Genomic DNA, 16402 nt, shown 5'->3' on the forward strand with positions numbered 1-16402 from the left:
GGCAATCACTTACACTGTTGACATAGAGGTCTACATTAGTGATGGAGTGAGCTATTCCTTGTGGAGAAGTGGCTCTGTTTTGAGCTTGGCTATTGACTTTGTTTGCCTCTCTGGGACAGTGCAGGGTGACGTTGTGGGTGTAGACACGGTACTCTGTCAGGGGTCGGCGGCAGGTGTGTGTGTGGTAGAGCTGTGCCCACATCTGTCCCTGTTGGGCAGGGTTAGTCCAGCGCTGACAGGAGGGGGGCACCCCTGCAGCAGGCGTGGCATGGGTATTCAGGTGTGACCCTTCACCTCTCTCTGCCCCCACCATCACTATGTCCTTCATTTGACCTTAACAAAGGAATATGAAATGTTTGGGCTGATCATTTTCTCATGAACAATAAATCATGAAAAAAGAATTTTTCACTATAATGTATTTTGTCATTGAGACAAAATATATTGTAATACTCATTAAAGACTGAGCAGATTTCTCTTCACTTCACTTGCTGAAGAGAACTGAAATCCTGTGGTTTCTACCTGTTGGTTTGTTTGATCCTTTAATCACTGCTGTTTCACTCTGACTCCCATTCCTCATGGAGACTCCTTTCCCTGCTCTCTCAGCTTGTTCCATAGTGCATTTCATGTCCAAAGTATCTGCATTTGTTTCTGCGATCTTTTTATAGAAGCAAACATGTGAAAGTTCATAAGTGAAATTACTAGTATCTGTATGTACATCACAAAGAACTAACACAGATCTCTTTATGAGAGGGGTTTTAAAATGGCAATTCTCAGTTATATTTTAGCACATTTTCAACATGCTTGGGTGTGTGTGTGTGTGTGTGTGTGTGTGACTGATGGAAGGCATTGTTTACTAATCAAAGGCCTTGCCTTGTACTCTGTGCAATGAAATGAATGAGTTTGACAGATTCAAGGCCATGACCAGTGCTCTGTCCATCCCTGTGATTGGACGATTACTGAGACAGGGATGGACCCAACTCTCTGCCATCTGCACAATGTTTACAGTACAATCAGCCACTGTGCTTCATCGTTACCTTATTTAGGACAACTGTTGCCTTCGACACATGCACAGAATGCTGCCAAACAAATCAAAAGAGGTGGAAAAAATGGCAGTTATGCCCAGAGGGACATCATACCACATCTCCTGGTCTGCTGTTTGGACGCTCTTTGTTTGGGTTCCATCCTTCATAATAGACCATTTGCTGACACATTAAAAAAACAAAACAAAAAACAGCAAAACAAAGAAAAACATGTCAAGACACCCTACTTTGGGGTTTAGATGGAAGAATTCATATGCTTTGATGTTTTCCTTAAAAGGAAGCTGTAATAAGTGAAAGTAGGTGTTATAATGTAAAGGCTGGTCTCTGGTCACTGCTTGTGAGATGTGTTTCTGGTATGCTAACCTGGATGGACGGCTCTTTCTCTGTTTTCTCTAAGTTCATCTGATGATGTCTGGGTTCTGTCTGAGCATCAGCAAACTTCCTCACTGGCTCTGAAAAACACACAGAAACATATACATGTTCATATAAACATTAACACACATTTACATACAGACATAAACAGGTAACTGAGCATGTAAGCACAAACAGATACTTATACACACACTTAAACCTCTGCGTGTGTACTTAAACATAAACACATATATAAACATGTATAAATGCATAAACGTAACATAACACTTGCATACATTTTGAGAGGCCATATACATAGAAAGGAATACAAGTTCACAAAAATTCTCACAAAAATAACCAAGGGCTGTATTTTCATTTTCATTTTAATTGTTGATTACCAGCTAAATAGGTCCCTTAGCACTGGAAGGTCAAGCTAGTCATAGTCAAACCAAAGAAAGAAAGAAAGAAAAAGAAAGAAAGAAAGAAAGACAGTGCAAGTCCCAAACTAGACCCAGTTTATTTAATATATCTCTCTTTAGAAATTAAACATATATTCTGAGTTCTGGGGGCATGCTTTTGGTTTCTCTCCACTCACACACACTAGATCAGAGGAACCAACGTGGCCGAAACTCCACCGAGATCAGAAAGTCTTTAAAAATACCTTTCACTTTTAGAGACACTGCTCTCTGGCCTGCCTGTACGGAACACTGGTTTTCCATAGTCACCCTGAGATGTTTTGTCATTTAGTCACACTGGTATTTTTCAGAACAAAAGGCCAGCATTGCACATTACTTCCTGAAAATGCCACATGAAAAAAAGAAAGGGGGTGGGGGCAGGTAGGGTTTGCTCCTCAGCTGTCAGCAAAAACTCAAATGCCAATACATCAAGAGTAAATGTGTCTGCACAGTTGTCTGTTGTAACCTTAATACTGTTCCTGAGACAGATTTGCTATAGAGTGCACAAAGGAAAAGATATTAATGTTTAGTTTTCAGGGAAAGAACTTGACACGATGTGACATTGCACAGAACCAGGGTCATTATGATTTATAACATCACGCCAGCACTTAATGAGAAACTGAAATCTGGCATATTTTCTGGCATATTGTACTGAGCTTGGACTCACAGGAATTCAGCAACAACAGTTGTTATGTATTGCTGTTACAGTGTGTGAGCATATCTAACCTCACCATGGTCTCAAATGTTCTTCATTTTTCAGTATCATTTTGGCAATTTTGTGTGTTTTGTGTAAGTTTTCATTATGCGCCCACAACCAGCATTTTTTTCCCCGTAGCCTGTTGTCATTTAAGACATCCTTAGGCTGTGTACCAGCCTTGCGTTGTGTACCACAGATGTTGTGAATGGATATTTCCTGCATTGCACCACTTGTCCTGTATTGCTAAAAAAAAAAAAAAACCTCCATCCTTCTTAGTCCTTTGTCCCGCTTAGACTTAATGCCCTGCTGTTTTTTAATTAATCAAACAAATGACAACCTAATGCTCCAGACCAGTCCTTCTTAAGAATTCGTACAGTCATTTTTAATACCCCCCCACCCCCCCCACCACTCCAAACGTCCACGTGTCTGGCACAGTCTAAGATACATGATGGTTAACAGTGAAAACAGCAGGTGATGTTGTACTGTAGATAAACACAAGTTCAGCTTCATTTGTAAAATCCCTGGACAACTTACCTTCATTCTGATTGGTCTTAGTGGTGGTGACTAAATCTTTGTGGTTTTTGGACGGCAGCCAAGGATCATTTGCGCATATGGTATTGTCTGCAGGACAGAAAACAAAACTATTTAGAGCGCATTTACCAATGAGAGCTTCAGAAAAAAACCCCAAAACAAAACAAAGAAAAGCAGATCAACTTTAAGCACAATCTCACAAGCAAATTCCTGCCAAGTAGGGTAGTGGGTACATGAGGTCACTGGGCTATTCTAACGGTCCCCATGCGATTTTGGGTCCTGGGTTTTTCTGTTCAACTAGTAAAGTGAGAACGGCACCAACAATACATTTCTGAGGTGAAGCTGCTGTAAAATTCAGAGTTATTTCTCCTCAGGAACAAATACAACGCAGTGGTATTTCATTGTTTACCACCTCTTGTAAAACTGGTTTGTCAGTTGTCAGTGTTCTTTTCAAACAGAAGAACTAATTTGCTTATGAGATTTGGGCGGAAGGGCTGTTTCCAGGGATGAAAACACAACAGTGGATTCAGAACATACCTAAAGCTTCATTGTCAGACACAGATTTGGTTAGGGTTCTGAAATCAAAACAAGTACAGATATATCACTGAGTCATTTCCTTCTCTTTTACTGATATGCTATGAAAACAGAGAAGCAGTCGAAAACAGTTGAAATCTTTACCAGTGAAGCGGCTTTGCCTTTACCAACAGTCCAGACCAGCAGAGAATCAGCATGTTAAAGTGCATGCATTAATGGGGTCAATATCCAATCCACACGTTTAATCTTGCACTCAACCATTAGCTACCATTAGGTACATATGAGCACTTGTGGTCTTGATAAGGTAATTTCAGATAGCTCATAGACTCTAGAGAAGACTTGCCTTCTACCACAGCAGGCTAAGAGACATTACTGTTGTTAGACAGAGATGCGGTAAACAGTAAAAGCCAAGGGTGGAGGCCTGAGATCTTTAAGTGGATCATGTAGATCTATTTTAAGGAGTTCAAACAGCAAAGAGGACTGATCCTGAGCTTCCACAGTGAATGGGACATTATGCTATTTCATGTTGAGACAGTAATACATATCAGTGAGCCCACTGGGAAATAAGAATATCAGATGGGAATAAGGTGAAAACAGGTCATAAAAAGGTCAAAAGTAGATATTTATTCCAAATGTGTTGTTACCTTCACCTCCCTTGAGAAGACATTGTTCAAACCAGCAGATGCTGTGAAAGGGTTTATGTGTGAAAATCCACTAGATAAAAACCTCAGTCATTCTGATAAAGAGCCATTGGTAATCTCCAGGTAGCTGGAGCTCCTTTCAGCTCATTCTGTTTTCTCAACCAAAGAGACTTAGCACTTCAAAACTGTTTTTTTTTTCAAAAGAAAATTAGATTATCTTACCTTTTTTTCTTCTTCTTAGAATTGTTTGATTTGTGATCTGTGTTGATCTGTGAAATCTCCTGGAAAAAACACCAAACAAACAACGCAGCACTACTGTGGTCACAACAAAATTAGAGGGCTTTCTGGAAAATATCAAACTTGTTTAGTCTTACAATATATTTGATTAGACATAGTCACTATTAAACATTCACTTACTGAGTATGTTAAATGTTTTTTTAAACAAACAACAAAGATGCTCAAGTTATTCTGTCAGGTTTGCGACAGGTTACCATGGAGACGGAGCGTCCAGTGGCAGGCCACCTGGTGGTGTCCTCCAGCAGCATGGCTGGACTGCATGAGCGGCTGGGGATGGTGTAGACCTGAGTTTCACTGGAGCTGTGTACTGCCTCATAGAGGCTGTCCATAGAGCCCTCCTGGAACACAACACTGGCACTGTCAACACACACTCAACCTCAATGCAAATACACAAAGTCAGTTCTCACAAAACTGCACATAATTTGACCTCTTTGGACTGAAGAGGTAAAGTGTTGAGGAAGTCTTACTTTCTTTCTTTCTTTCTTTCTTTCTTTGCTGCATTTCCTTCTACTCCAATAGATTCTATTTTTCCACACTGAGTTACTTCAGTAAAACGTAAGAAGCAAAACCAGCACTCCCACCTAACCCTGGCTGACAAGTTTTAGGATCTGAGGATGGAGTGTATTGCTAACATGTCAGAATTATATGAATTACACACACACACACACACACACACACACACACAAACAAAATCATACATGATATTTGATCATACACTGTTATTTTTTTTTTTTTGCTTGCACAGAGTGAACATTGTGTTTTATAATTTATAATCTATACAGAAAGGCATTTTACATTGTTTTTGCAACATTTTAACTATCTAACAAGATAGTGTTCTCACAAGATAGTATACATACCATAGCACTAAAAAAATACCCTATAATATCAGTTTGGATACAGAATCTGTCCCATGACTAAAATTCAGCAGAATGTGCTAACCATAAATCCTGTGTTGGACCAGACATCCAAACATTTGCTCAAAGGGCACAGTTCCTATAAACATTGTTCCTAAAAAGTTCCTATAAAGCATGTTCCCCTGCTTTGATTCTAATTATCCTTCAATAAAACTTCCCATGGGATGATTCGAATGATAAAATATTTGAAACCCACAGACCACAACAGCCAACTCCAGATACCAGTGCTAGAATGTTGAGGTTAACTTGATGAAATTTCAAGAACAAGGAAAAGTAATGGATGTACCTTTACTGTGCTGATGAAATATCAGATTCTCTTGTATTATTTTACTCTATATCTTCAACCATTACAACAACAACAACAACAACAACAGGGTTTTTCAAAAACAAAACAAAACAAAACAAAACAGGCACACATACACACACACACACACACTGAAAATCACAACAAAGCCCATGCTTTAATCCTCCTATTCATGTTCCCTGGGCAAGCTGTCAGTAGTCCTGTTCAGGCTTCGTGCCCTACAGTAAATTTCGAGGAAATTCTTTCCCTTTCTCTTTTCTGAGAACAATGCCATGGGTCATGGCTTGAGCAAGAGGGTGGAGGAAAGATGACTCTTACCAAAGAGAAGCAGAAAAGATTCATCCCTGCCTGGTAGCTGACTCCTTCCCTTGCAGAAAGGACAGGAACAGATGATGAACAATGCGGACGGCGGAGGAAGTGCACGAACAGACACGGAACAGCTGCACTCTGTGCCTTGGGCTGCCTGATGGCCCGACAGATTAAAACTGAATGAAATCCCCTCCATAATCCAATAGATGGGGAGGACGACCATCACTACTCACAGCAGAACCTCCCCTTTACAGAAAGGCCACAGCGAAACACAGCCAGCCAGTGAGGCTGTTTAGATCATGTTTTTTTTCTGCTTCAGCATCAGTTTTTCTTTTATTTTCTTGTTTATTTCTTTTTTCCTCCTTATTGACGTCTAATCTAAAAGACATTTTACTTTAATGTAAATACAAAGGAATTTTATTTTAATTAGAATGCTATGGCAAACAATGATGAAAGTGTTTTGAAACTGAAAGGGCAACAATGACTTGACAAAATTGTGTGTAGGACGTTTATTGAAATGTATGTGTGCTATTAATCCTCTGTCAAGACAATCCATCACGAAAATTTATGGAGAGATAATCATAGCCTTTTTTTTGACTAAACTGAGACGCTGTACCTTAAACACACTTAATATTACAATTAGTAATATTAGCCCTGTCACACACACACACACACACACACAAACAAAATTAACTTTGGGACACATCAGTCTTGTTATAATGGAGAGTCTTTTCCTATACTCCTTGATAGTGACACAGTTATCTACTCTGACGTTCGGGAGCAAATAATGTATTATTCACGAAGTCATGTTGTCTTCCCTGCGCAGGAAATGGCACTTACGATACGCATTAAAATCCTCGCGCAAAATCCAGATTGCCTGGAATCCCACCACCTGGGGCTCGCGCTGCAATCTCCTTTTAATCAAATGTTCAGTTGTTTTGACAGTGTCAAGAAGAAAAAAAAATAGGAAACAGGCAACCAGATATAGGCTATATTATTCTGTAAAATAACTGTCAGCTCCTATTTTTGTGATATTTCGCATTTTATCTTTTCATTATGTCTTCCCATAGTTAGGCCACAGCCTGCTGGGGGGAATGAACTAATCGCCAACGGGACACTGGGTTCTGTGGAATTGCGGCTGCCAGCAGAAGTAGGTCACTAGCTGATATATGAGGTGCTGTGGTCACAATTCTTTGACCAAAAGACGTTGGCATTCAGTCCTTGGTAACCCGTTACCGTTCGCAATTAATCACCAGCGCTTTCGCTATTTAACGCATCAGAGAGATGACCAAAGCTGACAGCCATTTGTTGTTCCTTCCGATAATCTGTTTATGTCACTTCGCAGATGTTTGCCAGGATATGCCATCTGCACTACACGATCGCCTTATCCACGCGCAATGCTAGCATGAGTTCTAAGCTGCATTTTGTTAACGTTACAACGTTGTCAGTAAAATTGGCTAAGTCTATGCAGTCACTATCAGTGTTTATATTTCTGTTTCCAACCACTTCACATCGTTTTATAAGCGATCCGGGAAATGTTGAGAGTTCATGAGCGTAGAAATATTGTTTGTTTGGTTTTTTCCCCTCACGCCAAATATAGATTGTTCTTTACAGCTTGTGGCATTTCCCCTCTCCTCAATAGTCATTATTTGTTGCATGTTGTTTGAAATATTTCATTCTGATATTTTATGAGATCCTATTTGTCTCGGCCCCTGTCTTGTCTTTCAGCTTGCCTGATGTTTTTCGTATTCCTCTATGTCAATTAGCAAAAGAGCACTGGTTCTCCGAACTGCCCGCTCTTGACCATTTCTGTGAACTTGTAAATTGACAGAAAGTGACTTGTCAGAAAAGACGGGTCCAGACTTTGGCCCTTTATCTTCCTCTTTTTTTCTTCTTCCATCAGAGAATGTGACAAGATAAATGGAATGCACTCCACACGTGCGCGAAGAAGTGGAAGTGATACGGCAGTTATTTTTACCTGCTTCAAATCCTCAATCTCTTTAATATCTGCACCCACTCTAATGGAAAAAGAAACAACCGTCGGAAGATTAATGCGTATCTGACCCATATTCCAGTGTTTGATTAAGACTGGGGGTGACTGAATTATTTGTGTATGGTTGGGACAGGTCATTTATAAAATTGGATGCTATACAGCTTGCTGGTTTTATAGAGCTAACCAACAAAACTTCTTTTATCCAAGGTAAATGAAGGTGCTAGAATGTCTTAAATGTTTTTTTAAGCAGTTTTAAGATATTTGTAACAGCATGACTGTACCTGAGCTTGCTGACAACAGTGACGCATTGTATGTCAACAGAAACTTAGAGATGATCATATTGCACACTTGTCATTCCATACCTGTTTTAGTCATTTGTCTGTTTCAGCGCGGTAGCTTGGCAACATTGCTAGGCCTTTCTGTCAACCTGCCCAGCATCAGAATGCTGAAGCTATTCATGTACTAGAGAAACAAGAACAGTGTCAGGGTAGCACAGTAGCAGCCATAAGCCTTCTGCAAAGATAGGCCTCTGCAAAAAATACATGTTTTAACCACTTATGTTCTTCAGAAGATTAGTTATCCAATCAATGATTTTTCTGTTAAGCTTTTCACAGCTTAACACAGCCACATGAAAAGAACACATACTGTATTAACATGTATGCATGTGTCAACCTCCATCCGTTACTTTGATGGTCAGGATCAAGGATGTAAATTTATAAGATCTTGGACAGCTATGACTGACAAGGAGAAAATGCAGTAGACCCTTCTCACACACACATACACACATCACACAAACATACACACACACACACTCACACACACACCCACACACGCACACACGCACCCACACACGCACACACATACAAACACACACACACACAGACACAAATAACCACATACACAGCTGTCAGCTGTCTGAGCAGATACAGAGAGAGAGAGAGAGAGAGAGAGAGAATGCTGAGCTGCACTGTACTGTGCTGCATGGCCTAACCACTCACTGACTGTCCTTTATACCAAAGTCTTCATCACACTCACACTCACACAGACACACACACACACCCATACATGCCTGCTTATACACAAATCCACTCATGCAGACATGCATCCACAAAAAGACAGAAAAACACACACATGCTAAGTTATGGCATGTGCGCACACACACACACACACTCACACACACATTAAGATGCTGAGATTAGAGGAGATAATTGCCATTAATAAATTCCTGTTCATTCAATGAATGACAGCCTGCCACAGGATCCTCTTAAGATGTATAATCTTTATGTACATGCTGTATGTCCACTGATGTACCTCAATAAATATGAGAAACAGGAAAATAAACACAAAAAAACCCCAAGTAATAGATTGTTTTAACCATTTTAATAAAGCATTTTTCAAAATGGTAAATGCATTCATGAATCAGGAGTTATCTCAGTTCATTTCTCATTTTATAGCTGTCAGCAGCCATCAGTATTAGTTTTACTTTTACTTTTGCTCTGTGTCAGAAAAACATTCCAGGAGGGTGAGCATGTCAACAGATTGAGGAATGTGTGTGGGCAATCAGCCACACAGGTCTTCAGAGCAGCACTGAATGTCAACCCCGGGCACACACAGCTCCTCACAGGATCGCTGGAAAAGGTCCGCTGGAAAAGACAAGCATAATGAAGAATAAAACTCACAAAAGTTCTATTCCTCTAGTTCTTCTTGTGTTCTCTCTCTCTCTCTCTCTCTCTCTCTCTGTCTCTGTCTCTTTTGGTTTGTTTCAAGACAATTTGAATATTCACACTTCAAAACCTTTTGGTCCTTGTTAGTGACTGTCAGTTGCTACCCTTAACCTTTCTGTGTCGTGCATTAACTTTTATTTAAGAACAAAATTTGTGTTTGTCACTTACGTTTGGAAACAATCTTGCAGAAATTGCTTGACGCTGGACACTCAGTCACAGTCTTGCAGTCCCCGTCAACGCAGGTGTAGCATTTCAGGCTGTGAACTGTGGTGTCAGAGAGATTAGAATGAGCAGTAAAAAAAACAGTTGTCACTGTGAGCGTCACGAAGATTTTTTTCTGAAAATGTAACGAATGAAAACAACTGCATTGTGAAAGTTTAATTTTGTTTTGATTTCTCTGTCCTTGTAAGGTTTTCCTTCCTTTCCTTTTAAAGGCATATTTTTAAACGCGTTCTTACACCGCCAAAAGGTGTGTACAGCCAGGTTCAATATTTTGTGTCTTTTGTACATAACAGATTTTGAAGATGAGATCAGCTGTTTACACCAGATCAGGAAATGATTGAGTCAGAATTTACCAGTCACCTGAAGGAAATTTCATGTTGAGTATTTTAATGACAAACTTTTTTCCATACCACACAAATGTATCATTAAACTAATCAAATATCTTACTGAGGGAGTTCAGATTCACTCCTTACCTGTAGCACTGCAGAGGAGTGCCAGTACGAGGGTACACACCAGCATCTTCATGTTGTCGGATCGTCTGAGCTGAGATTAGAGAGATGAAGGCTTTTATTTGGTGTGACCGCACCTCTTACCGAAAACACATTCCCTTAATCATTTAAGTAATGCAGTCCATCCAGTTGGCAGTGTTTGAACACAAAGAGATGGATAGCTAATACACCTCTGCACACACGCATGCGCGCACACACACACACACACACACACACACACACACACACACACACACACACACACAAACACGCACAGTTTCTTTGTTTCACTTATTCTTTGCTTTGTAGATCAGTTTATTTGGCTGATCATTTTTTTTTATTTGTGTGTGGAAATGAAATGCCTGCCAACTAAAAGTTTTGCTTAATTTTTTGTCATGATGTACAAAATACATACATAAACAATAAGTTGATTTTGATCAAGATCTTTATACATAATTCTAGAGTCTTTAGAGTCTCTATAGTGTCCTCTAGTGGGACAAAGGCGAAGTGCATGGAGCACGCTTCTTTCTACAGTGCAGGCGGTTTGGAACCATTTCAAAGTGAAGGGTATTTGTCAAATGAATTACACACCTTTCGGTCGCTGTAATTTCTTGTGATGCTTCTAGCTGGATTTACAAAGCACTCAAATTCAATCCGCAAGCCAAAATGTGTTTAGGCCTTTGTAAAAATGTTAAATCAAAATGTTTCAACTAGAGGTCAAAAGCGTTCTTTCCATGCGTTATAAAACCATCACGGTTACGTTCAAATGTGGACAAAAACCAGCGTCTGCGAAATCATGATGTTCAGTCTAACTTCAAGAAATTTAACACAAGTATTTTATAACATATAACATAATCTATCGATAATATAAAAACCTATAATATACTTAAGAGAAATGCATTATTTTTTCTCTAAAAGTGGAATAAATCGGATAACCAGATAAACCGTAACTCACAATGATGCAATAACTGTTCCAGCTAAAGTGGAACTAAAACTGGAAAGCGTTATTGATGACAATGACGTTATACCGTTTTCAGTTATTTAGGAACATTCGCGCACATAATGGGAACTGGCAATTTTTTTAAACTACAGGATGGCGTAATAAACTTTCTAACTGCTAATGTTGATCTATCTATCTATCTATCTATCTATCTATCTATCTATCTATCTATCTATCTATCTATCTATCTATCTATCTATCTATCTGTCTGTCTGTCCCTCTGTCTGTCTGTCTGTTACACACACACACACACACACACACGAATACGAGTATCAGCTCTAAACGTGCCGAACAGGAAGTAAACCATGATTACATTATAATAATTTCCTACTTTTTCAGCGAGAATTACAGGTTGGCGAGAGGAGTGCTGTCTAGTAGAGTAACTTTAAAGCAGTAAACATGGAGAGTCATTATCCTACTGCCTATGTAGCATACATTTCTACTGCAACTTGTATCTCTATAGAACACTGTTAACGTCTCCTTTGCTATATCATCCAATAATGCAATGGATAAAGTACGGTACGTTGATCCAAAGCACACATTTATGTAGGGCTCCCCCGTGTGGATGGTGCGAGTAAGACTTCACAAAGAGAACTGATTCCATCACGCAATTACTGATACATCACTGGACAAACTTTCAAACCCTTATCAACTGACACATGGTTAACGGACACACTTCACTTTCCTCGAAAGCAGTCAAAAACGAAGATGATTCGCAAGAAAACGCTTAAAATAAAGTGGAAATATATATTGAAACTAAAGGCCAGTACAGTGACGTAAAGAATGAATAATTATATCGACTAGTATATAGTGTAGTCACTGCCCAAAATGTGCTTGGGTATGGGTTAAATGAACAAAAATAGTGGGTGTGTCTGATACCTATCATAATATTTTTAATCTTCAGAGTCAAAAGCTTTTAAGAATCCCCTGCTCATCAACTGTAGTTCATATTTTTATCTTTACGTTTTCAGTGATATGTGTGTGTGTGTGTGTGTGTGTGAATGAGTCTTATTCTTTTCTTTGAAGTTGCTGGGAAACAGAATCCTTTCAGTGGCCTGTCTTATTTGTTCTACCTGTGATTTTGACTTGTGATTAGCTGGAGCTTTTGAGGTTTTTTAATTGGGCATGTTTCTAATTTTCTTTGAGAGAAAAAATAGGGTTAACCCCCACCTCTTGTTAAGGTTTAAATGCTCCAAGAGGAAGTGCCTTTCTTCCTGATTTTGGTTATCATAAATCTCCAACCACACTGTATAGTTATAAGTGGAGGAAGAGCAGCAACATGTTTTAGGCCAATTAGCCTGACGGTGTTGTTATGGTTCATGGCTCTCCTCATTACTGGTTCCAGCTGTATGAAAATCCATGTTTTTTTTTAATCAAGGTGTCTCAGATATTAAAATTAACATTTCTTTCAAATGATTAAAATCAGCAAATTTTATCTAGTTTACTCAAATGGTTTTTTGAGTATGGCAAGTTTATCAATTAAAGACTGGTTTTGAAGACTTTTAAACTGATTAATTTTGCTGCTTTTTGCTGCTTTCTTTAACTTAAAATATATCAGCAGTCTTTAACACAAGTGTTTAATTGAGTTAAATTAATAAATTTCACCTACTCATAGGGTATAAGGTAATCAGTTTCCTTGAACCATTTGAGTAAACATAACTTTTGAAAGGAACTTTTTGCCCTCACACCCCTCCCCCAACTCTTTCAAAAGAAGCCATGATGAGTTTGCTGCTGAATGAGTGGCACTGGAGGACGTGTGATAAACTGTATAAGTCCTTTTCCCTTGACTTATGAGGGCACTGTGGTAGCATTTTAATTAAGCTGAGATAAAAAAGGACAATTTACAGATTAATAAATGTCACATTTTTGAAGAAAGCAAATCAGCTTTTACAAAAACAAAAAAACATGGCAACTACTCTGGTATGAGGTCTGGATTCAATGAACATTTGTCTTTAAACACTGCAAAACCTGATGAGTCAAGAGTACTCAAATGGTTTGAGGAAACCAATTGCCTTAAGTCATTTTAGTTTGAAAAACAAGTCATTTGAGTATTCTGTACACACACACACACACACACACACACATATATATATGTATGTATGTGTGTGTGTGTGTGTGTGTGTGTGTGTATATATACATATATATAGCGATGTGCAGAGAGCCCAGTATTTGTATCTATATTTGTTGAGATGGCAAAATTATTTGTATTTGTATTTGTATTTGAATAAAAGTGGAAATAGACATAAGAGTCCTGTTTTTGTTTTATTACACTTCTGATTTTAGGATATTAAAGTGTTAATATAAGAGTTCTTCAATAAACTATTATAATAATTATGAACACTTAAATGTTTTATTGGTTTACGGTTTTCATAAACCCAACAATAAACATGTGTAGCCATAAACACCACTGAAAAGAAAATCAGCGTGTAGGTGATTACAGCTATCTAGTGACTACACTGTCAGAGCAAATGTAGGCCTACCTCCTACGTGGAGCATCTTGTGAACTTATACTTTAGTATAGGTTTCACAAATAACAAAATACCTAATCTTTTGGCACATCAGCACCACATTATCATAAGTATCAGGACTTTGAAAAGATTGTGCAAGAAACTGTGTCTATTCCGAAGAAAGAACCACCCGGACTTGGAGGAAATTGCCACGAGAATAAAATAATAATTTTATGAGAAAAAGTCATAATATTACGGGAATGAAGTCATAATTGTAGGCTACATGTTATTTTAGAGGGGAAATATCAGAAGAGCAGCCTGCCGCCTGTGTTAAAATGAGGAATGTGGAGCATCTTGTGAGGTTGTACTTTAGTATAGGTTTCACAAATAACGAAATGCAGTACTTAATCTTTTGGCTCTTCAGCACCACGTTGAGGCAGGCTGTTCTTCTGATCCTCTTTTGCTCCTCTGAAATTATGACTTTACCCTCAAAATCTCAGATTTTTTCCCTCTCAACATTGCCCTAATACTCCATCATAATGAGGAACATCAGCTATTTTTTTTTTCATTCTTTTCGAAAACAAATAATTTTTAAAATATTTGTATGAAATAAATATTTGGAAAAAACTACTATTTGTGCTTTGCCGAATACTCTTTTCGGATTCGGCTCCGCCCCTAATATATATACACACACACACACACACACACACACACACACACACATTTATACATTTATATATATATATGTGTGTGTGTATGTATATGTATATGTATACATATTCTACACTAACACTGCACTGACAGACTGTTACCTCTCTTTTTGCATTCAAAGCATTTCTGTACTTAACTGCAGAAAAAGCAGTGCTGTGGATGGCCAAGACCCGCATCCCAGGTAACAATTGTTCTGGGAATCAAACTGAATGTTATTTTTTGGTTACAGAAATGTTCCTTGAAGGGTTTTTTTTCGGTTGTCCTAGGAGGCACACTGCTTTTTAGCAAAGGTATTGTAGGCCCACCTAACAAAAAATATAATACTCATATTTTCCAGCAGATGCTGCTGTTGAGCTTATCACCCAATGCAACTTATTCTCAGCAAGTGAGAAAAAAATTGTGTACACTTTTATGTATGGACAATGTTAATACGTTTTTTTTTAACTTATTAGATCAATATAAAGTTATTTCAATTCACCGTCCCTCAAAAATAAGACATGTTTTGTTCCCTCACAGCACTTGTCCAGCACATGCGTGCAGTACATTGGAATGGATCATGGCTTATGGTGGGAAACTACAGCTGCTCAAAAGTTAGGAGGTGATGGCACATAAGCATTATATCACAACTCTTTAAAGAGAAGGGATGTGTGTGTGTGTGTGTGTGTGTGTGTGTGTGTGTGTGTGTGCGCGTGCGTGCGAGTGAGAGAGAGCGAGTGAGTGAGAGAGAGTGAGAATGAGAGTAAAGGAGGCAAGGCAGGGGGAGATTCCACCACTGGGATGAGGAAGAAGAAAACAATCCCTTTCTATTTCAGCAGCACAGTAATGCTGTGTTGACTTGTGCAGGGCAGTTAAAAAAAAATAAAAAAAAATCTAGTGATTCCCTATCTCTGTCCGGTAAATTGCCCAAACAGGCCCTCCTCCATTAGGCCCCTGTAACTCTGAGCTGATGTGACAGAGGGTAATGAAGCAGTCTTCTAATATGTGTGTGTCCCTGGCTTGTCAGCAGATTACACATGGCATGCAAAGCGGAGGTGAAGATTCGGCTAAATTAACGGCTTAGCTCCAAAAAGTCTCTAACTTCACATACACCCCCCAGTCCTACTACAGTAAGCCTCATACCCACAAATATGGGTTTTGATTCAGATTAATCCTCTGGTGTCCTAGACAGTATAATCGTATAAAGCCTTGATTTGGATCTGAGTTAGTTACCAGGTTGGGAGCTTAATAATTCTTTTTTACAATAGGATATGAGAGACTTTTTTAATAGCATGTAAAATTTGGGGAAAATATTTCATCACTCTATCAGTAAAACAACCTCAGCAGAGTGAGCATAAAACCAGAATCCATGTCCTTATTGTAAATCGGCACTCAGGTCAGATACTGGGTATATTACAGTAATAAGACACCAAACTCTTAGCTGCTCTGTACATGTGTTTAGTTTGTCCTTGCTTTTGAATTTGAACAGAGCTTTCAGTAAATGCCGAAACGAGGCATTATCACGTAGGTCTTCGGTATGCCTAATCAAATGACCAGTCACGCGTGAAAACATATTCTGCACCGCTCGGCGAAGATGAGTGCCCTGACAGGCCAACAGGTACTGAGACAGCTCTGTGAGAACAGGACATTAGATTAACTGATGAAGTTCGATTCCATGTTCTGCTTCTGTTGTAATTTGTAATTTTTTAAAATTCTTTTTCAATTATTTAACAATTTCTGGTCCAGATAGGTTACAGTGCCTGTGTGA

The 16402-nt window shown here is 38.8% G+C and overlaps 1 protein-coding gene across 1 annotated transcript; it reads right to left on the reverse strand.

Moving 5' to 3' along the window:
- Positions 1-1130: 1130 nt before the first annotated feature.
- On the reverse strand, positions 1131-6106 carry LOC115815180 (putative uncharacterized protein ENSP00000383407). The gene is made up of 7 exons (XM_030778145.1): positions 6083-6106; positions 4741-4884; positions 4472-4530; positions 3612-3649; positions 3078-3164; positions 1404-1492; positions 1131-1202 (listed from the first exon to the last, which is right to left on the reverse strand). Exons 1-7 carry the CDS (start codon positions 6104-6106, stop codon positions 1131-1133), a joined length of 513 nt encoding a protein of 170 aa, XP_030634005.1.
- Between the last annotated feature and the right edge of the window lie 10296 nt (positions 6107-16402).

This window comes from Chanos chanos, chromosome 6, assembly GCF_902362185.1.
Source record: "Chanos chanos chromosome 6, fChaCha1.1, whole genome shotgun sequence".
Lineage (NCBI taxonomy): Eukaryota > Metazoa > Chordata > Actinopteri > Gonorynchiformes > Chanidae > Chanos > Chanos chanos.